The sequence below is a fragment of the Amblyraja radiata genome, chromosome 46 (genome assembly GCF_010909765.2).
Source record: "Amblyraja radiata isolate CabotCenter1 chromosome 46, sAmbRad1.1.pri, whole genome shotgun sequence".
In the NCBI taxonomy this organism is placed as follows: Eukaryota; Metazoa; Chordata; class Chondrichthyes; order Rajiformes; family Rajidae; genus Amblyraja; species Amblyraja radiata.
Window position 1 is genome coordinate 2722261 of NC_046001.1, and position 21798 is coordinate 2744058.

The 21798-nt window shown below is 44.7% G+C and overlaps 1 protein-coding gene across 7 annotated transcripts in view; it reads right to left on the reverse strand.

Moving 5' to 3' along the window:
* The window catches only part of r3hdm2 (R3H domain containing 2), a 166121-nt gene that overhangs the window by 51237 nt on the left and 93086 nt on the right, over window positions 1–21798 (reverse strand). For 4 of the 7 annotated variants that reach the window (XM_033015715.1, XM_033015714.1, XM_033015712.1 and 1 more), the window contains exons 12-16: window positions 17511–17542; window positions 17353–17406; window positions 14896–15122; window positions 12786–12943; window positions 3644–3745 (exon numbers count right to left, since the gene is read on the reverse strand). In XM_033015715.1, coding sequence (XP_032871606.1) covers window positions 3644–3745; window positions 12786–12943; window positions 14896–15122; window positions 17353–17406; window positions 17511–17542 — 573 coding nt within the window. The remainder of the gene's footprint in view (window positions 1–3643; window positions 3746–12785; window positions 12944–14895; window positions 15123–17352; window positions 17407–17510; window positions 17543–21798) is intronic. The other 3 variants (XM_033015717.1, XM_033015716.1, XM_033015720.1) reach the window with 3 other exon arrangements.

Consider the following 21798-nt stretch of genomic DNA (forward strand, 5'->3'; position numbering starts at 1 on the left):
CATAATATTCGCACTTGCGTGTTAACTTTTTGGATTTCACATACCAGCACTTCCAGGTCTGTGTGTACCAAAATCTAACTTCTTACCACTTGAAAATGTATTGTTTTTGCTATTCTTCTAAACAAATGAACACCCTCATACATTACCAGTAATGATTTAGTAGCCTGTGACATGCAAGAGCCTGACAAAGTGGAATTTTTATCCCAACACTGTATCAATGATATTATTTCCAATCCTGTTGTTATATTTTATATAGCAACATTTTTGTGCAGCATCTAAACAAATGATTTTTGAAAGTCCAGTTTTACTACATTTGCTGGTTTTTAAACCTGCATTGTCAAAAAAAAAACTCCCATCAAATCATGCTGACTCTGCAAAATCATATGATTTCTCCAATGGCTGTAGCATTTTCCCGATTCAGATTCAGATTCAACTTTAATTGTCATTGTCAGTGTACAGTACAGAGACAACGAAATGCAATGAACTATATAACTATTAGCCTGATGTCAGGCTAATAGTTATATAGTTCCCCCCATTTTCTCTCTCCCTCGGTTCATGAATAGCAATCACACATTTGCTTCCTTGTAATCTACTGGGACCGTTCCAGGATCTGTGGAACTTAAATGAAAACAGCCGTCCATCCATCATCACCGCAGTCATCTGTCTTGTAAACCTGAGGTGGCAGCCTACCTGGAGCAGGGGCTTTGTCAGCTGTAAGTCTCCTGAACTTCTGTACGAGTTTCTCATCCAACTTAAATCCATCATTTTCAAACTCCATGCAAAATTCTATCATGCTGCGATGACCTTTCATGAATTGTACATAACTAAACCTGAAATAACTTGCTCCTTTGCTGATTTTATGCTGCTCAGTGAGACTTCTCTTGCTTGAAACCTACATTTGCCAATTTGATTTACCCAGTCTGCATGAAAATTAGAGATCGCTCCTCACCCAACAATTATTGTATCATCTTTGCGACAAACCTTTGATTGATATTCTCTTCAACAGTGTGGGTCTATAAATTACTGCTATTGTCGCTGATATCTCTCATCGCCAACTATATTCTTCGGAGCTAATCCACCCTTTGTTACTCCTGACATATTGCTCTTTATCAAGGCTTCCACTTCTTTCCCCCTCTTCAAGTGTCAAGTTGTGCAAAGTATTCTGTTTCCAGCTTTGGTCACTATGCAAGTATGTTTCATTTTCAACTTCAGGACAGCATGTTGCTCTCCATTTTACACAACAATCACCATTAGGCCCAATGAAAATTATATCTTAGTATTGAATTATGGCAGATATGCAGACCAGAGAAAGACAGCAGAGTCATTTCACACAGCTCCCTGAAATGTAAACTGAGGTTATTTTATCCCATTAGCATGGCCTGGATCTGAACTCCAATCTAGGCTGTGAAGTAGGAAAGAACTGCAGATGCTGGTTTCACTCAAAGGTAGACACAAAATGCTGGAGTGACTCAGCGGGACAGGCAGCATTTCTGGAGAGGGGGAATGGGTGACATTTCGGGTCAAGACGTTTCGGGTCTGAATGAGGGCCTCGACCCAAAACGTCACCCATTCCTTCTCTCCAGAGATGCTGCCTGTCCCGCTGAGTTACTCCAGCATTTTGTGTCTCGCCTGTGAAGTGTAAAGGGCCTGTCCCACTGTACAAGGTAATTCAAGAGTCCTCCTGAGTTTTCCCCCGATTCGAACTCGGAGAATGGCCGTAGGAGTTCGTGGATGTCCCGTAGCGGCTTGTACGAGTAACGGTAGGTACTCGGGAAATCCAGTAAACTCGTGACGTTTTTTCAACACTGTGAAAAATGTCCACGAGTAAAAAAATACTCGTGATGACATTTTTTTTTACCGTACGCGCCACTACGAGACATCCACAAACTCCTACGGACATTCTCCGAGTTCGAATCAGGGGAAAACTCGGGAGAACTCTTGAATTACCTCGTACAGTGGGTACAGGCCCTAAAAGCTCATGCCTAACCCAGTTCCCAGCAACACAGTTTCACAACTCATAACCTACCTTTCCGATTTGAATTCACTGACAAAAGGTTATTTTTCACTTTGGACGTGCCACCACCGATGGCTTGTCACAGGTTTACTTTCACTCACCCAACAATCTGATTCGAACTTCAGTGACTGAATGAGATCACGTTGAACAAACAATAGTACCATCACCTGACCACTTATCTGGGTCATCTGATTGCTATTTACTGAACCTAGAGCAGAGGCACAGCAAATTAGTTTGAGAGACAGCTTCAGGTTCTAATTCGGGATGTGCCAATAACATATAAATAATGTTTCCCTTCCAAATGGCATACGCCTGCCCTGTTGCTGATCAACTTGTCAATTCCCATGAAACGGCAAAGCGCAAACTGTTATTTTTAATTTGGGCATGCTGTGTGTTAAATGAATCCACAGGGTCCCTCACTTTCTCCTCAAGAATACACCCTCATGTGTTGGTGGCAAGATGCTGAAAGACATCTGCAAGCCACTCGATGGGCTTGTCACTCACATCATATGCTCCACTTAACATTTTCCACCTGACTTTATTCTGAAAATGCATTTGAGTCACAATTTGATTGATGACATCTTGAGATTTTGAAAAAATATCATTCAGTATCGTTTTGAAAAAAAATGACAGAAAACCACCACACAAGACAAGCGTGCAGAACTATATACTGGATTAACAACTTCCAAGTTTTTAAAAAAAAATCACTTTTCACTTTTGAAGAGGCTGTTAAGACATACTGCGGCATCTCACTTAAAAGGCTATTTTGGTGCAGATCTACCAAGTGGATGTTGGAGGAGCAACGTGTAGAATGATGGGTAACATCTACACAATTCGGATTGAACACCCACACATTTTCTAGCAGGCAACATGAAGGGCAGTCATCCTAGGAAGTAAACCGGGCCAATTTTTCCCCATCCCAGTTTGGGATATTGAAGCTATTCCTACCATTTTATCCCTGGCTCAGATGACCTTAGCTCAGGGTAGGGCATGAACCCGGGATCTTACATGTCCAGATGACCAAGTACCACCACGAACAATGTGTCGAGGGGCGATTTCAATCTGAGCACTTCGGTGAGTTACGAAGACAGAATTACAGGTCAGTTTGTTTGGCTGGTGGAAACGTTGATTATTTAATGATGCATTCATGTGGTTTACACTGTCAGTCAGTAGCACAAGAGATTAATAAAGGAGATGTAGGCTGAGGATGATGAGCAGATAAAGGGAGAGTTAATGAAAGCAGCAGGATCCTTTTGCCACACTGCATCGCGGCAGATAAACAAAACCCATCAGCAATGTTGTACAGATAGACGGTATTTGAATTTTCATGTAAACGCTCCCCTCCCAGTTTGAATGGTCACTGCTCTGTTCCCACCAAAACAACGATGGCATGACAACTGTAAACCGTGCTCTCCCTAGCTAGGTCAGCTAGTCCCCCACCCTCATGCTTCTGCTTACCACTGTCAGAGCCCACTGTATACTCAAACACTTCCTCACGATCCAATGGTACTCTTTACACATTCAATCATAACGCTATGTTTGTGAAAGACTTAAGGATAGCACAGAGAAGCATGCAAAACTATTGACGTACACAGGCAAAACTAAACATACAGAACTGATAACATGTACCATAGTGTACTGCTGGGGAGGCGAGACTGGCAGGAGAACTTGGGGGCAAGAGGTCGCAGAATACTGGATAGGCTGCGCAGAGGGCTGCAGAGATGGCAAGGGCTAAGAAAGCCAACAACATAGATAATGTATTGGAAAAAAAGAAACACAAGGTTAATGTCATCATCATCACCATCATTGCACAATAATCATACAAAATATTAGAAGTCAAACCAATACTTTTTTTCTTTTTAATAATGATATCCATTGCTTCCCCCCACCCCCCCCCCCCCTCCCCATCCGTTATCCTTAATCTTTCTGGAGCAAGCGTAAACCGCCTTCTTTGTTACTGACAAAGACCTCACAGTAGAGTCTGAGGCAAGCTGCTCTGAAGCCTCTGCCAACAGCATTCTTCAGCAAGCTGATCAACGAATTGAATGGCATGGCCCCGTAATGCCCACCAATCTGAGTTTACCCCGTCCCTCAAGGGCCGCCATTTTACGCCAAAAAAAGCATTCTGGTGGAGTTCAGCTTGAACAGTGCCCCATCAAAGAAAAGATCGATGCTAGTTGCACCATTGTGAAGCGTGACACAGAGGGCTTCAATACAAAGATACTAAAAGCAAAGCAAATATACAAGGTATCAATAAAACTATTTTTGAAAACTTCATCTTGGATAACAAAACCACATCTGTTGTTTTCTACAGAATGCACCTTCTTGATGTTATGTAGACAACACATGTGCAGAATTGGCATTATGAATACAGAATAGTAATCGAGATGCTCCTTAAACAGTTTAAGGATAAGGGGGAAATCTTTTAGGACCGAGATGAGGAAAACATTTTTCACACAGAGAGTGGTGAATCTGTGGAATTCTCTGCCACAGAAGGTAGTTGAGGCCACAGTTCATTGGCTATATTTAAGAGGGAGTTAGATGTGGCCCTTGTGGCTAAAGGGATCAGGGGGTATGGAGAGAAGGCAGGTACAGGATACTGAGTTGGATGATCAGCCATGATCATATTGAATGGCGGTGCAGGCTCGAAGGGCCGAATGGCCCAAACCTGCACCTATTTTCTATGTTTCTATGTTTCTAAACCAAAATGGTATCTGAGATAACAAACCAACAGGGGGGAAAATTTTCATTTTAAAACTTCTGAAATGTAATAGTTTCGCACAAGTACAATGGCATGTGAAAGAGGGAAGATGCCATGTTACCCACGGCAAGGAAAGTTTGCTGATCTGTCAGTTTTCAATTTCCTCAAATGTACAGGAGTACAAGGTACACAAAAATGCTGGAGAAACTCAGCGGGTGCAGCAGCATCTATGGAGCGAAGGAAATAGGCAACGTTTCGGGACGAAACCCTTCTTCAGACCCGAAATCCTGAAGGAATTAGGCAACGTTTCGGGCCGAAACCCTTCCGGGTTTCGTCCCGAAACGTTGCCTATTTCCTTCGCTCCATAGATGCTGCTGCACCCGCTGAGTTTCTCCAGCTTTTTTGTGTACCTTCGATTTTCCAGCATCTGCAGTTCCTTCTTAAATACAGGAGTACAAGAGTTATTTCACCAATGGGGGCAGAGAATCAAATTATTGACTCGGTCAAGGTATTATTTTAAGATTGTTGCACCGTGCAAAGCGACGGAAACCTCTGATCCAGAAGATGAACAATCGTTTAGGGGGGGTGGGTGTGGGGGTGGTAGTTTCTGCTCAACCTCTCCTTTGATTGATGCACTTCAATTTATTTGTGCCAGACCGTTATAGGCGCGGAAAGTAGGTCTACTATTTCAGGAAGAAATCCTCCTGCTGGACATTTGGTGCAGCCCCAAGTGTCTCTGTTCCTCCTCTCCCCTGAAAGATTTAACAGTTCATTTTATATTTCTTCAACCCAAAAGGTCACATTTCGCTGCATTAAGTTTCATCTGAAATCTCTGTTCAATCTACTAATCAGCTCAATGGTTCAACAGTCCTTTATTGTCACGTGTAACGAGGTACCGTGAAATTTGATTTACCATACAGTCGTAGCAAAAATAAAAGCAACAAGATACAAAACGACATAAAGATTAAGCATAAACAGCCACCAGAGTGGCGTGTGAGGATCCCTAGGGCACACAGCACAAGCGGAGACCCACAGCCATCAGTCCAATGTGTCCTTGAGTCCTGATCACCTTACAATTAACCACGTTCAGTGCGTGATATCTACAAATGTGCCCGATCCAGAGCTTCTCAAACCTCTTGCATTATAGATTAGCATTAGTTTTAGAGATACAGCGCGGAAACAGGCTCATCGGCCCACCGTGTCTGCGCTGACCAGCGATCCCCGCACACTAACGCTATCCTACTCGCACCAGGGACAATTTTACAAATTACACCAAGCCAAGCCTGTACGTCTTTGGAGTGTGGGAAGCCAGAAGAAGGGTTTTGGGCCGAAACGTTGTCTATTTCCTTCGCTCCATAGATGCTGCCGCACCCGCTGAATTTCTCCAGCACCTTTGTCTACCAATAGACAATAGGTGCAGGAGTAGGCCATTCAGCCCTTTGATCATCATGGGGATTCAATGTGATCATGGCTGAACATCCCCAATCAGTACCCCGTTCCTGCCAGCACTTTTGTTTACCTTCGATTTTCCAGCATCTGCAGTTCCTTCTTAAACGTCTATTGTCAGGTTTAGATGGATATGGGCCAAATGCAAGCAAGTGGGACTATTGTAGATGGGACACGTTGGTTGGTGTGGGCAATTTAGGCCAAATGGCCAATTTACACACTATTTGACTTGATGAGACATTTTCACCCTGAGACCCGAGAGGTGTTTTAAGTACCCATACAAGTAGAGGTACCGAGGTTTGGAAACATCTATTGGATTCAAGTATTGGTTTAATTTACATTAACTAGAAATGTTCATGGTGGTTGATAATGTTTTACATTCAAAACAAAACATCCCAGTCCACTCTCCGTCCTGCTCAACTAACTTCAGATCCATGTCGCCAGTTTCTTTGATAGCACGTCAGAACTTTATCTAGCCTGTGACCAAGGCACTTTATCAAATAGCCTGTGAAAATTCAGTCACAATTACTTTACGATTTTCTCAAAGGGTCTCTCTAAATATGACAGCCACAACATGGTCTTTTAGAAATCCACACTGCCTAATGAACGCAAACATTTCTAGGCTAAATATCTCTAGTTTTGGCAAGGTAGGTCCATGCAACTTAGTGGCTGCCAAGTCCATTGTTAACTAGTTTAATCTTTCTGAACTGAGGTGTAACATTGGTGGAGATAACTAAAAATCTGACAGTCTATAGCTGATTATAACAGAATAAATTGTTTAAAGGGGCTGCACGGTGGCGCAGCAATAGAGTTGCTGCATTTCAGCACCAGAGACCCGGGTTCAATCCTGACTACGGGTGCTGTCTGTACGGAGTTCTCCATGTGACCTGCGTGGGTTTTCTCCAGGTGCTCTGGTTTCCTCCCACACTACAAAGACGTACAGGTTTGTAGATTAATTGGCTTCGGTAAAAGATTATAAATTATCCTCCGAAGAAAGGTCTCGACCCGAAATGTCGGCTATTTCTGTCGCTCCATAGATGCTGCCTCACCCGCTGAGTTTCTCCAGCATTTTTGTCTACCATAAATTATCCTCAAGTCTGTGGGATAGTGCTAATGTATGGGGATTGCTGGTCGCCGCGGATTCGATGGGCTGAAGGGCCTACTTCCGCACTCTATCTCTAAACAACAGAATGCTTCCTTCCCACATGAGGCACAATTAATTGAATTACTAATTTGTAGAAAATGTATAACTTACAAAGAGGAAGCTCAATACACAGAAATGTGGTCTGTATCTCCTTGACTGTAATGGGTGACATTTTATCCCAAACTGCCCTCTTCCTGAGAAGATTGACAGCCAACTTCAAAATTATATGGTCCAACAACTTCAAATGATTGAGTAAGAGGAGAAAGTACAAATTTACAGGGTGACACTGAAGTGTTTAATCCCCACTGGTATTGAAACCAGCACCAGGGTGGTAATGCCACCTACCATAGCTCCACCAGAGTCTAGTTAGTGAATTGGTGGAAAGGAAAACCAGTAAACCATGCAGCAGAGCAAATTGTAGATCATGTATAATCATCAAAGAGAATGCAATAGGATTGAAAGCTTCAGTTTCAGTCACAGCGCCAGAGACCCGGGTTCGATCCAGACTACAGGTGCAGAGTTTGGACGTTGCGTACAGTTTTGGTCTCCTAATCTGAGGAAAGACATTCTTGCCATAGAGGGAGTACAGAGAAGGTTCACCAGACTGATTCCTGGGATGTCAGGACTTTCATATGAAGAAAGACTGGATAGACTCGGCTTGTACTTGCTAGAATTTAGAAGATTGAGGGGGGATCTTATAGAAACTTACAAAATTCTTAAGGGGTTGGACAGGCTAGATGCAGGAAGATTGTTCCCGATGTTGGGGAAGTCCAGGACAAGGGGTCACAGTTTAAGGATAAAGGGGAAGTCTTTTAGGACTGAGATGCGAAAAACATTTTCTACACAGAGAGTGGTGAATCTCTGGAATTCTCTGCCACAGAAGGTAGTTGAGGCCACAGTTCATTGGCTATATTTAAGAGGGAATTAGATGTGGCCCTTGTGGCTAAAGGGATCAGAGGGTATGGAGAGAAGGCAGGTACAGGATACCGAGTTGGATGATCAGCCATGATCATATTGAATGGAGGTGCAGGCTCGAAGGGCCGAATGGCCTCTACTCCTGCACCTATTGTCTATGTTTCTATGTTCTCCCTGTGACCGTGTGGGTTTTCTCCGGGTATTCCGGTTTCCTTCCACACTCCAGAGACGTACAGCTTTGTAGGTCAACTGACTTTGGAAAAATTGTAAATTGTCCCTAATGTGCAGGGCGATGTTAGTGTGACGGGGCGATCACTCGTTGGTCGGCACGGACTCGGTGGGCCGTAGGGGCCTGTTCCCGCACTGTGTCTCTAAAGTAAAATCTAAAACCAGTGCTAAATGATGGCCGGTTTCTGGAACCATTGAGTGAGATCCGAAGCTATTCAGTATGGCAGAGGGATATGTGTTTGCATTGTCAATAATCTAAATATTTCCTATGGCTGCATTGAAGCACTTGGAGGCACCGCATGAGCCTAGCTGCCCTTTGCCATCATCCAACAGGCTATTTGTGTTTGCATTAGAAATCATTCCCTTCCACTGTGGCATCCTAGGAAGAATAAAGATATTATAATTTTCAGTGGAACCTGGTTCCATTTATCATCTGTAGTCCCTCAGCAGCACGGGTAGTCTTGTGCGACCTGCAGACTGGCACAATTGGTGCCGGAGATGGTTGATAGGAAGTGTGGGGCCGCAGATTGGGAAGTGGCGTGCTACCATTCACGCTGGGCTCCTGTGCACTCCTGATGCAAGGACTCGAATTTCGCAGTGCCACCCAAAAATGCTTTTCCCCCACTTTGAGTAGTCAAGTAAGTGTCAGGGGTTCTTCGGAGTACGAGGGAATTTTTTAAATCTTTTCCTCGGTCCACCTGGCGATCTCGAACTGTGACAGAGCGCGGAATTGAGTGCTTGTTTTGGAGTCCGGTGTTAGGCGTGTGAGCAATGTCTGACTACCCGACTGGGCTGACTGAAGCCTCAATGAGTAATTAGGTCCTCAATGCTGTAATTATAGCAAATTTGACCCAAGGCAATATTGATAAAGACTTGGTTATGCATAGCCTTGGTGAACTTTTATGGATATGCCCAATTTTGTTTTTTGTAAAGGAGCCTGAAGGCAGCTCAAGGCTACTTACATGACAGACTACAAAATGTACCTCACCAAACCTATTCCAGTGTAGTGGCTGACGATTCTTGCCTTAATTATACAGTGGAAGGTAAAATGAGAGCAAAGAATACATCCAAGGGAGCTGGAAAAACCTGCTGGAATAATGCAAACCCTGGTGCAGAAAATACCAGCTCTGATGATATGTGCTGCTCGGTTTATAGATTCTCTTCAACTAATCAAGTTTGGCTTTACTTTGATAATGTGTGACGAACACTGTGGTGCAGAGGTGGTCCCCGCCTCACAGCTCCTGAGACCCGGGTTCGATCTTGACTACGGGTGCTGTCTGTACAGAGTTTGTACGTTCTCCCCGTGACCTGCGTGGGTTTTCTCCAGGAACTCTGGTTTCCTCCCACACTACAAAGTCGTACGGGTTTGTATGTCAATTGGCTTCGATAAAATTGTAAATTGTCCCTAGTGAGAGGATAGTATAATGCCCCTGTCCCACTTGGGAAACCTGAACGAAAACCTCTGGAGACTTTGCGCCCCACCCAAGGTTTCCGTGCGGTTCCCGGAGGTTTTTGTCAGTCTCCCTACCTGCTTCCACTACCTGCAAACTCTGGCAACCACCTGCAACCTCCGGGAACCGCACGGAAACCTTGGGTGGGGCGCAAAGTCTCCAGAGGTTTCCGTTCAGGTTTCCTAAGTGGGACAGGGGCATTAGTGTGCAGTGATCGCTGGCAGGCAAGGACACAGCGGGTCGAAGGGCCTGTTTCCGCGCTGTATCTCTAAATTAAAAAAATGAAGTACTTAAATAGGAATAATACTTTATCCACTAACTACAAATTCTGCCACAGCACCATAAGTCTTGCAAGAACTTCTCAGCTGTTGACCTATCCATACCTACATGGCGAGTTATGAAGGTTTGCCTTATTACGAACCTTCTTTTCCATCCAAACATAACATGTATCGTTGCAACAGAATTTTCATGTTATGATGAGAAACGACGACCAAATGCAAAAGAACCTTATTGTGGCTGTAACTTTGCAGACTACTGGAGGGCAAGCCTAACCTAGTGACGATAGGCTGTCAGGATCCAAGTAAATTCTTCCAGGCACATTTATTGGCAATGCATCCATATACTTGGCGTCACGGTGCGGAGAATCATTTTTGTACATTTCGATGTCAAGAAAGGAAGCCCACCAAAGCTGCAACCGGGGTCTTGTACATGGATTTTACTAACTCCATGGTGACAGCTATAACTCAAGAGGGAAGTGGGCATTCAAACCCATTAGTATAAGTTGTGGCAATCAGTGTGAAATTTGCTCCAGCATTAGGGATCCACACACGAATAGATCAAGGCTTTGAGGGATTGCACACAGACACCTGATAAGGATGCAAACATAGGATCCTCTTCCTAAAATGTCAACTTCAAAGTCATCCCAGGTCAAGTAGACCAAGTGTCTGAAGCCAGGGCTATTTTGAGACTGGAGGAAATGGCTTTGATGACTCTTTCAGTCCCTTGTAAAGAGATCAGGATACTTGTGTTGTATTTGGGCCACTTTGGGGCTATAGCCTCAAAGCCGAGTGCCCTGAAGACCTCAGTGATGCCTTTCTGAATACAGCTTAAATCTTTGTTGAATGCCCGCCATCTGAAAGGAGGAAGTTGAGCATGATGCTCGGCACTTGTAGCAGCAAGTAGAGATCTTCGCAGAAACTCCTCGTGGGCACAAAGCATGACGAGATACTTTAAATTCAACATCCACTCTTTTTTTGCTTTCCATAAGCCACACTCCCACAGCATCTTTCAGCTTTGCATGGGATTTAGGAAGTAAAAAGTATTTGTGGAGGCATTTTAAGAGCACAAAGGAAATTTAAGAATTGTGTGCATTAAAAGTGCCTGTCAATATTCAGGAGTTTTGCTATTTGTTAAAGCCCTTGATAGAGATATTCAGCTTATTTTGATGCAGGCAATAAACGGCATGGATTAGAGTTGGCAGATATACAAATTAGCAGCTGTAGAATTTGGGGTTTGGCAGGATGCAACCTAAGCTGTGTTTGATGTCCTAATTTGTGTCTCAGCTCCGCCGGCACCTTATTTCTTAAGCTGACTTCTATGTCAAAGACAGTATGAAGGGGTCAGAGCTCTACTCTAGAATTTCCAGCATGCATAATCAAATGTTGAATAATCCTTTACTAAAATTCTGACATCCGGCGTTTAGGTGAAGCTGGGTAATCCACTTGCTCTTTCTTGTCTGTCACAGACACAGACACAAATCATTGATCCATTTAGTGACTACCCATCAACGAGTGCTTAAACAGCCAGTTTACAGATAAATCTGGAAAACAAATGGCAACCAGGTACCTCTCTGTCACAATAGTGACCAATCTAATCAATTGGACAATAAAGCATCAGATAAGGGGATTCTTCTATTCTCATTAGGCAAAACCTGTCTGGTGCTTAGCAGTAAACCCCAGGTCCAAGTCCTATTCTGTGATGTCAGCTAACTACAGAGCCCTTAGGTTCGACAAGAACATGCAACAGTGATAGCTAAATCAGTCATTTCCCGCCAACGTGAGCCGCAACAACAGCCGTGTGAAGAGGGGCTCGCCGGTGCAGACCAGTGGCATCGGCCCCTCATTTTAACATGCAACAACACAAAGTGCTGGAGCAACTCAGCTGACTGAATTCAGTCCGAGGAAGGGACCCAATGTCGCCTATCCACGTTCTCCAGAGATCCGGACCCGCTGAATTATTCCAGCACTTTGTGTTCCTTTTGGTGGGTGAAGATAGGCTCGCTGGTGCACCTTGCAAGTGGGGTCTGAGACCGGGGCTATAAAAAGTCGTGGAGATGGTGCAAGGCCAGGGATGGATGAACAGGTCATCCATTCACATTTTATATTTGTTGTAGTTGACTTTCTGGCTTTAGATACACGGGGGGGGGGGGGGGTGTCATTAGCGGCTATTGTCGTTTCATTATCACGTGACCTCTGTTTGTCGAGAAAAAGGGATAATCCATAAAGGCTCTGGAACCGAGGGTGCCGGAAAATCAGTGTTCAACCTGTCCATGCCTGGAGTTACTGATCAGCTGCCATCATCGTGTTGAGTCATGCCAAACATGGAAAACTGCCAACACCAGCGACTGAGATTCCCCAACATCAGGAGTACACAAGCAATCAACAGTGAAGATACAAGTGGGGATACATTTCCATGCAGAAGTGAAGGTCTGACACTGAGACAATAACATTACCACTTCATGAATTGTTTGTTCCCTGTTCTTCACAAGTTGGCAACGTAAATCATGCTTGGATTGAACACAGTAAGTTTTACCCTCAGTGCATGCAACATCCCAGGCTAGTTTCATACAGTCTCTGTGAAGGGGAGGGAGACAGGATGGTGACTCACCTGCGACATCAGGTGGTTCGTCATTGGCTGCTGCTGAGGAGTGGGTGGCAGTTGCTGCTGCTGTTGTGCAGAGTTCGACAAGACCGTCCTCCCAGGCTGCTGGACAGATGCTTGCACAAAACCCGACGAACTTAATTCCGGAGTCCCGAGCGGCAAGCCTAGAACAAGAGTTCCAATCCTCATCACACAGAGGGAATGATCTTGCGGCTAGTGGCTGCTGCACTTGCTTCCAAGCAGACCCCAAACAATCACAATCAAACTCACTTTTATCATTCAATTCCTCCCAGGCACAAAGCCAAGTTCATAGCACTTAGAAACAGTAAAAGCCCTGTCCCACAGTACGAGTTCATTCCAAGAGTTCTCCCGAGTTTGCCCCGATTCGAACTCGGAGATTTACGGTAATGGCCGCTCGTCGGTACTTGGGGCTCTCGTGGACATTTTTCAACATGTTGAAAAATCTTCACGAGTCTTCCCTTGCTTACCTGCCGTTAGCGAGTCTTCCCGAGTACCTGCCGTTAGCGTTACAAGCCGCGAAGAGACGTCCCCCGAGCTCCGACGTACCCGCTACGTTCATTCTCCATGCTTACCGCGAGTTTGATTTTTTTTTAAACTCGAGAGAGCTCTTGGATTGAACTCGTACCATGGGACAGGGCCATAAGGACCGAGACTTGTAGCACGTGCAAGAGGAAAGATAGCTACGGTTGTTACAGAAAACCCCAAAAAGCATGATACATGAACTGGCAAAAAATTTAAAGTACATTCCCTTTCTTCCTTAATAAACAGAATTGAAACGAATCCCAACTTATTTTCAATTCATTCCGTTCCCTTTCATAAACATGTAGATAAATATAAAAGAGACACAGGGGTTATAAGGCTATACAATATTTCTGTCTCAATTCAACATCCAAACATTTCCACCATATTTTGTAGTTTGAACTGATCAACATATGCTCAAAAATCCTGCTAGAAGTGGATTTAAATGATAGGTGCTCCAAGAAAATGCTTTCAATCAATGGATCTCTCAAAACAAAGATAACAAAATGTACAAATCATTAACTTTCTCTATTATCATAAGATAATAAGTGATAGGAGTAGAATTAGGTCAATCGGCCGATCAAGTCTACTCCGCCATTCAATCATGGCTGATCTATCTCTCCCTCCCAACCCCATTCTCCTGCCTTCTCCCCATAACCCCTGACACCCGTACTAATCAAGAATCTATCTATCCACTGACATATCAAACATATCCACTGACTTTCCTCCACAGCCTTCTGTGGCAATGAATTCCACAGATTCACCACGCTCTGACTATTGGTTGGGAGAGTTTTCACATTTAGAAGGACATAGATGGATATCAGCCTTTGTTTTATACGTCTGAATCCTGTCAGTGTTCTGATATCTTAAAAGTTCAATAGAAGTGAGGTTTTCAGTTACTTACCAGAGTCTGATATAAATATAACCCCCAAACATAAGGTGGAAGGGTCTAGTACAAGCACAAAATAAGCACCTCTGAAAGTGGGGCAATCCATTCGAGGGAGCGCAGTCCTAAAGGAATGATGGCACGAAATGGTGCAATCTGGCAGTGAGGCAACTCATTACAGCAGAACATCAACATGTCACACTACCGAGTAGCAGAAGCACAGTTTGTTCCTGTGATTCTTTGTGTCTAGCTTCAAACTTTATCCATGTTGTCAGTGGGAGGGTGTTAAATAAAATCTTCACCTCTCCACATGGAGGGAAAAAGTAAAATGGCTTCCCAGCCCAGCAACTCAAATAGGATTTGTTAGCATCTAATACAAGTAGTACATTGAGTGAGATCGGAAAAAAAAAACATGTCATCCTGTCAGGAATGACATCAGGGCCTTCAAAACGATTGGATAGCAACAAAAAAAAAAAAAAAAGGAACTGCAGATGCTGATTTACACCGAAGATAGATACAAAATGCTGGAGTAACTCAGCAGGTCAAGCAGTATCTCTGGGGAAAAGGAATCGGTGACGTTTCAGGTCGAGACCCTTCTTCAGACTGAGGGGGGAAAAATATATATATATGCATGAAACCAACTGATTATTGTGTAGAAATTAACTTTAAGCACCTCAGCAAAATGCACACCTGTTTTGGAGACCCTGTTCACACTCTTGTTGCTGCCAATGCTGTCCCCGCGGGTTAGGATGGAGATTCCACTAAAGCTGCTTGCTTTGGTTACTGGTGGCTTCAAACTGCGGTTTGAGCTGTCAGAGTCTGTGCTACTCCACGGCCGAGGCTCGGAGGATTTCAGCTCATTCTCAGTACTGCTTTGGCGGCTGCTAGAAGCTCTGCTTAGGCACTCTCGGTTCCCTCTGTAAAAGTGGACACACAAGTCAGTGGCACTAGCATGGACCTGTTCAAAATACCTCAGCAGTGAAGTTCCCTGTTCTGCTGCACTGTTCTATAATGTTTCACAGTTACCTCAATACATTTTGGTTGCTACAGACAATGAAGTAAAAACAAAAGACATGATCTCATTAAATGGTAGAGCAGGCATGAGGGGCCAAATAGTCTGCAACTGCTTCTATTTCTTATGTTCTGAAGAATTTCCTCCTTATAAAAAGACAATTATTGAAGATTACTGTTTCTTGGGACTTCACACATTAATGTGGACAATTTAAACACCACATAAAAGCTACCATAATGTGGTAACCAGTTTTGATGCCCAACTGGTTCACCATTGCTTTGAAAGAAAACAAAAAATATAGGCACATCAAACAGTTACTTATTCCAGGGATTATCGACTGAATTTGCAAATCCATGACACATATGAATGCGATGGGTATAAAACAAGTACCCCATCTTGTCAACAAAAAAACACAAGCATTCAAATTTCAAGCACTGTTAATAAGAACAACGGAATTCCAGTAGTACAAAATCATGAAAACACACACACTTTAACCTTAAGGCACAGCCTCAAATTGTTGACATGGATTACAGGCACACTTTTATCCACAATGTTGATCAGGCACAATCATACCACAGTGTAAAAGCTAGCAGAGAATATTTTTGAAGAGTCACACTAAGTTCACTTATGAAATACACCAATTTTATTTAATTGTTACATGGAAACACTGCGACAAATTGCCAGAACGGGTTTGTCCTCTCAGCTACAGATGACATAGCTGGTTGAGCCACTGCCTCTCAGCGCCAGTGATCTGGGTTCAATCCTGCCTCGGGTGCCATCTGTGTGGAGTTTGCGCACTCTCCCTGTGACTGCGTGGGACCCCCCCCCCCCCCGGGTGCTTCAAGTTTCCTCCCACATCCCAAAGATGTGCAGGACTGCGTGTTAATTGGCGGCTGTAAATCGCCCCTAGTGCAGCTGAACGGATGGGAATGTGAGGAGAATAAAATATGGGATTAATGTAGGATTTATGTAAATGGCTGGTTGATGCAGACATAGTGAACTGTAGGGTTTATTTCTGTGCTCTATCTCTCTACAGACTCCAAAGTCTCATATAGACATTCAAAGTAATTGAAGCAATATTTCCCCCCAATTATTGATGATCTCCATGTAATTTTCAATTCCTGTGCAGGTCCACGTCAGTTATTTTCTGTGTGGCACAGGTAACCAATAAAGTTGTTAAAAAATATATAGAAAAGAGTATTTTATAAATCTTAAGATAGTGGATCAAATTCTTAACAGTGGAATCTTTCTCAATGGAAATGGTTGAACAATAGATTTGTTGCCAATCTGGGGTTATATTAAATTTGTGTTTAGCTAAAGTTTTGAGAACATATAAACCAATCACTCAACTCCCTTTACAGCTAACCTGCAGCTCTCAAACAAGGGTCCGGAACATAAAGTGCTGGAGTAACTCAGCGGGTCAGACAGCACTAAGGGCCTATGATTTTGTTGCAACTGACTAATACTCGGGGCGGCACAGTAGAGTTGCTGCCTTACAGTGCCAGAGACCCGGGTTCGATCCTGACGGGTGCTTGTTTGTACGTTCTCCCTGTGACCTGCATGGGATTTCACCGGGAGCTCAGGTTTCCTCCCATTCTCCAAAGATGCGCGGCATTGTAGGCTAATTGGCTTGGTATAATTGAATTAATACGTTTATTGGCTAAATATTCACATACAAGGGATTTGCCTTGGTGCTCTGCCTGCAAGTGACAATGATATACAGTGACAGTTAGGAGTGACAGTTAGGAATTGTAACCGATCCCTAGTGTGGGTAGGACAGTGTGCGGGGGGATCGCCAGTCGGCGTGGACTCAGTGGGCCGAAGGACCTGTTTCCGCGCTGTATCACAAAACTAAAAAAAATGGATTTTTATTTAGTGCTGATTAAGATTTAAGTCGAGAGAAACTGAGAATTGATTCCCAAATTTAAAACACGTTTGATCAACTAAAATGAGTTTTGGAAGTCGGAACCTGTGCACTCTCAGACATAGACCAGCAAAATAGAAAAGCTTGTCAATGACAGAAGAGTAAACGGAACCATGACAAACAGACTGCAAAGCCATCCAACAACAAACACCCATGCATTGGCATAGCACTGCTGTTTAGGAAGCTAGAGCTTCAATAAATAGTTGAATACCTAAAAAGCTGCCGCCTTTTTTGCAAAATAGAAGAGCTGCCTTCTTTGGAGAGTCTGTTGATTGTATTACAAAAATAAACATATTTCTGAAGCTTTGCAACATTTTGTAGATAAGAATACAGAACTACATACACAAGACCCGCGCGCGTGACACTGACCTGGTCTCCATTAGGTAGCCATTGTACGAGGACTGAAAGAGAAGAGAGTACTTTACAAATCTTAAGATTGTAGTCAAGTCAAGTCAAGTCAAGTCAAGTCAAGTCACTTTTATTTCTATAGCACATTTAAAAAACAACTCTCGTTGGCCAAAGTGTTTACATTGGTGGAGGTACTAACATTATACAACATTGGTTCATAGATTAAGTACATACATAAATTACCGGGACGACAGATGGCACAATGGGCTAAGTGTTCGGCTGGCGACCGGAAGGTAGCCGGTTCGAATCCCGCTTGGAGTGCATACTGTCGTTGTGTCCTTGGGCAAGACACTTCACCCACCTTTGCCTGTGTGTGAATGTGTGTGAATGTGTGTGAGTGATTGGTGGTGGTCGGAGAGGCCGTAGGCGCAGATTGGCAGCCACGCTTCCGTCAGTCTGCCCCAGGGCAGCTGTGGCTACAGAAGTAGCTTACCACCACCGAGTGTGACTGAGGAGTGAATGAATAATGCGATGTAAAGCGCCTTGAGTATTAGAAAGGCGCTATATAAATCCCATCCATTATTATTATTATTATAAATACATACATATAGCCCTCGCTCAGAGGACGTCAAGAAAGGCTTGAGAGTAAAGATGAATTTTAAGTCTTGACTTAAAGGAGTCGATGGAGGGGGCAGTTCTGATGGGAAAAGGGATGCTGTTCCACAGTCTAGGAGCTGCAACCGCCCCTGAGCTTATGACTAGACCGCCGGATGTTCAGTAACCCCAAGTCGGCCGATCTGAGGGACCTGGAGGTGGTGTGGTGGGTAAGCAGACTTTTGATGTAGGTCAAATACTTTCTTACATCGAATGGTCTTGCTATTCCAGTACTTGAAAGTCATATACTTCAGGCGTTCTGCACTGTTGCTTTTGTGACAAAAGGAACAGCAGCACTATTGAAGGTAGACAAAAATGCTGGAGAAACTCAGCGGGTGAGGCAGCATCTATGGGGCAAAGGAATAGATGAGGTTTCTGGCCTCGACCCATAGATGCTGCCTCACCCGCTGAGTTTCTCCAGCATTTTTGTCCACCTTCGATTTTTCCAGCATCTGCAGTTCTTTCTTAAACAGCACTATTGATATTGCAAATAACCCAGGCTGCCACCTCAATGTTATAAGGCAATTGATATTGGTCTCAATGAATATCCTAGATATTCTGAAACAGAAGAAACCGCAGACGTTGGCATCTGGAGCAACAAACAATCCGCTGGATGAACTCAATGGGTCGACCAGCAGCTGTTGGGGGGAGGAAAAGAGGAATGTCTCAGGTCGAAATTCTGCACCATGGTCCTGGTGCACGGTTTTAACCCAAAAAAAAAGATTATTTATTTCCCTTCACATTTGCTGCTCAGCCTGCTGAGTTCCTCCAGCAGATTGTTAGCCTAGATACTCTGTGACTATATTTAAATGGAAGGGGAGCAGCGTTGTGAGAACTGTCTTGGCATGTAGCCTCCTCAGAGAAGTTTAGGTAGAAGTATGTGTCTCTGTAAACGCTAGATGGATAAAGTCTGAGGTGATGAATTCTTCTATGAACCCTTCCACTTCACCCTCATTCACTGATGCTTCACTGATCCGTGTCCACAACCACCAGCTGGGGATGCGTTCGGCATAGACAAATATGGCAGTTAGTAGATCTGCCTCACAGCGCGAGAGACCTGGATTCAATCTTGACCCTGGGCACTATCTGTGTGGAGTTTACACAATCTCCCTGCGACCGTCTGGATTTCCTCCGGTTTCCTCTCACGGCTCAAAGACAAAAAGGCTAGTGGGTGAAGTGGCCACTTTAAATTGTCCCTAGTATGTAGGTGAGTGGAATCTGGGGGGGGGGGGGGGGGGGGGGGGGGGGGGGGGGGGGGGGGGAGTTGATGAGGATGCGAGAATTACAACAAAAAAAGGGATGAACGCAAGATTAGTGTAAATGGCCGTTTAATGGTTGTGCTGAATGATGTGTTTCCATGCTCTAACCCTCTGGAAGCAACATTTGGCTGCAGAATTGTCATTGAGGACCCAATCAAGACTCGGTCTGTCGCCCAGCAGGCAGTAAGGCTGCAGTGTGCTGTGGAGCTGCCTGGCAGAAACGACACTTTTGATTGTCACCTCATTAAACAGCCTGGTTTCTGAGGAAGCTGCGTAATTGAAAGCTGGTTATTCTGGGGGTGGACGAGGGCTGTTCGCTTTACAGACCACTGAGGTTGAACATCACAGTGGAGACTAATTTGGGGCACCGCCCTTTGTTGCCATCATTCTGGGAGAGAGATGGATAGATTTACAATGGAAAGACATTTCCTTTACTAACAAAAATACCACAGGGAAATCAGGGGTCAGATTTCCTGCCAGACACCAAGTGATTGGTGCTATTTTCCTCCACTCCCATTTGCAACAGCCCAGCACTATTTGATTTGGCATTCTGATTGCCAAGGCCCTGATGTCGTTATGTGATGAGAAGAAAGTTTGCCTGCTGTTCTTGTCAGCAATCTTTCCTCCATCTTCACAACCAGAGCACGCTAACTTGTCAATCATCTGATTGCAGTTTGCAGTATCTTGCTGGGTGGGAAATTGATCCCTGTCTGCCCGTATAAGATTCACAGCATATGCAAACAAGACATCATATCTAACATTTGTGGAAATGTGGAAGAAAGATATATTACTTTGTTGAAGAGAAAAAACTCTCTTCTTGGCTATGTGTTCAACGAACTTGTGGTGGTTAAATGTTTGCTAATTTCAATTGATCACTTTCTACACATTCAAATCAATGGTGCCAGGAAAAACATCTAACTTGAATTATCATAGGTAGAACGGTAAATTCTTTAAAATAGATTTTTGTAGCTTGATAATGAATTGATAATTGTGTGATGAATCACCATCCACTGACCGAGACTATGATGAGAAAAATAAATCATAAGGTGGGAGAGAGATATGAGGGGGGGGGGGGGGGGGGGGGGGGGGGGGGGGGGGGGGGGGGGGGGGGGGAGGGGGCGAGAGGGAGCGAGGGGAGGGACCTCGCTCAGTCAAGTCTATGTAATAGCTATGTAACACCTTCCCCATGGGTAGCAGAATCCATATTCAGATACAGTGCAGGCAGAAAATATTCAGACCCCTTCACTTTTCCCACATTTTGTAACGTTACAGCCTTATTTTAAAATGGATTAAATTCTTTTTTTTTAAATCATCAATCTACACACAATATCCCAGAATGAAGAAGCGAAAACAGGAGTTTAGCCATTTTTGCAAGGTAATTCAAAATCTATATTACTAAAAGTCTGATCTTGACCGCTTTTGGCCCACTGTGCTGCGATTTCCGAGAGAACGCCGCCACCTACGGCCGTCATTCTGGATCAGAGCCCACGTCTGCCTTCCTGGACCAGAGTAGTTTTCCCATCGATGAAAAATCAGAGAGAAATTAATGTTTAAAAAAAAATCACCACTCTCTATGCTGCCCCTGCTGGAGGGATGGGGGGGGGGGACTATAAAACCAGGAAGTGGTGTGCCTCAATCAGTCTCTGCAAGATGGAGGTCACTCTGAGCTCTGAATGACACTGAACAAATGTCTACACAACTGTGAGTACCCTTAATGTGGTTTGAAAATGAAAATATGGTTAGTTTGAAGTAAAAAAGCACTGCCTGCAAATGGTTGTTTGGGTTGAAGTAAAAAGGCACTCTCTCCCTCCCCTCCTCTCTCTCCCCCTATCGCTCTCTCTCTCCCCCTCTCTCTTCCTTTCTCTCTCCCCACCTCTCTCTCCATCCCCCTCCTATCCTCTCCCCCGCCTCTCTCCTCTCCCCTCTCCCACCCCCTCTCCTCCCTCTCTTTCGCTCTCCTCTTTTTCTCCCCCTCCTCCCCTCCATCCCCTCCCCCACCGTCCCTCCCCCAAACCCCCTCCCCTCCACACACCCCTACCCCCTTCCCTCCCCGCTCCCCACCGCTCCCCCTCCCCTCATCTCACCCCCCTCAGCACACCCTCTCCCCCCTCCCCCACCCTCCCTCCTCTAAACCCCCTCCCTTCCACACCCCCTACCCTCTTCCCCCCCTCCCTGCTTCCCACCTCAGCACACCCTCTCCCTCCCCTCCACCCCTCCCCCACCCTCCCTCTCTCCTCTAAACCCTCTCCCCTCCACACCCCCTACCCTCTTCCCCCCCCTCCCCCTCCCTGCTCCCCACCTCTCCCCCCTCAGCACACCCTCTCTCCCCCTCTCTCTCTCCTCCCCTCCTCACCCACCTTTCCCCCCTCACCCACCCTCCCTCTTCTCCTCCTCTC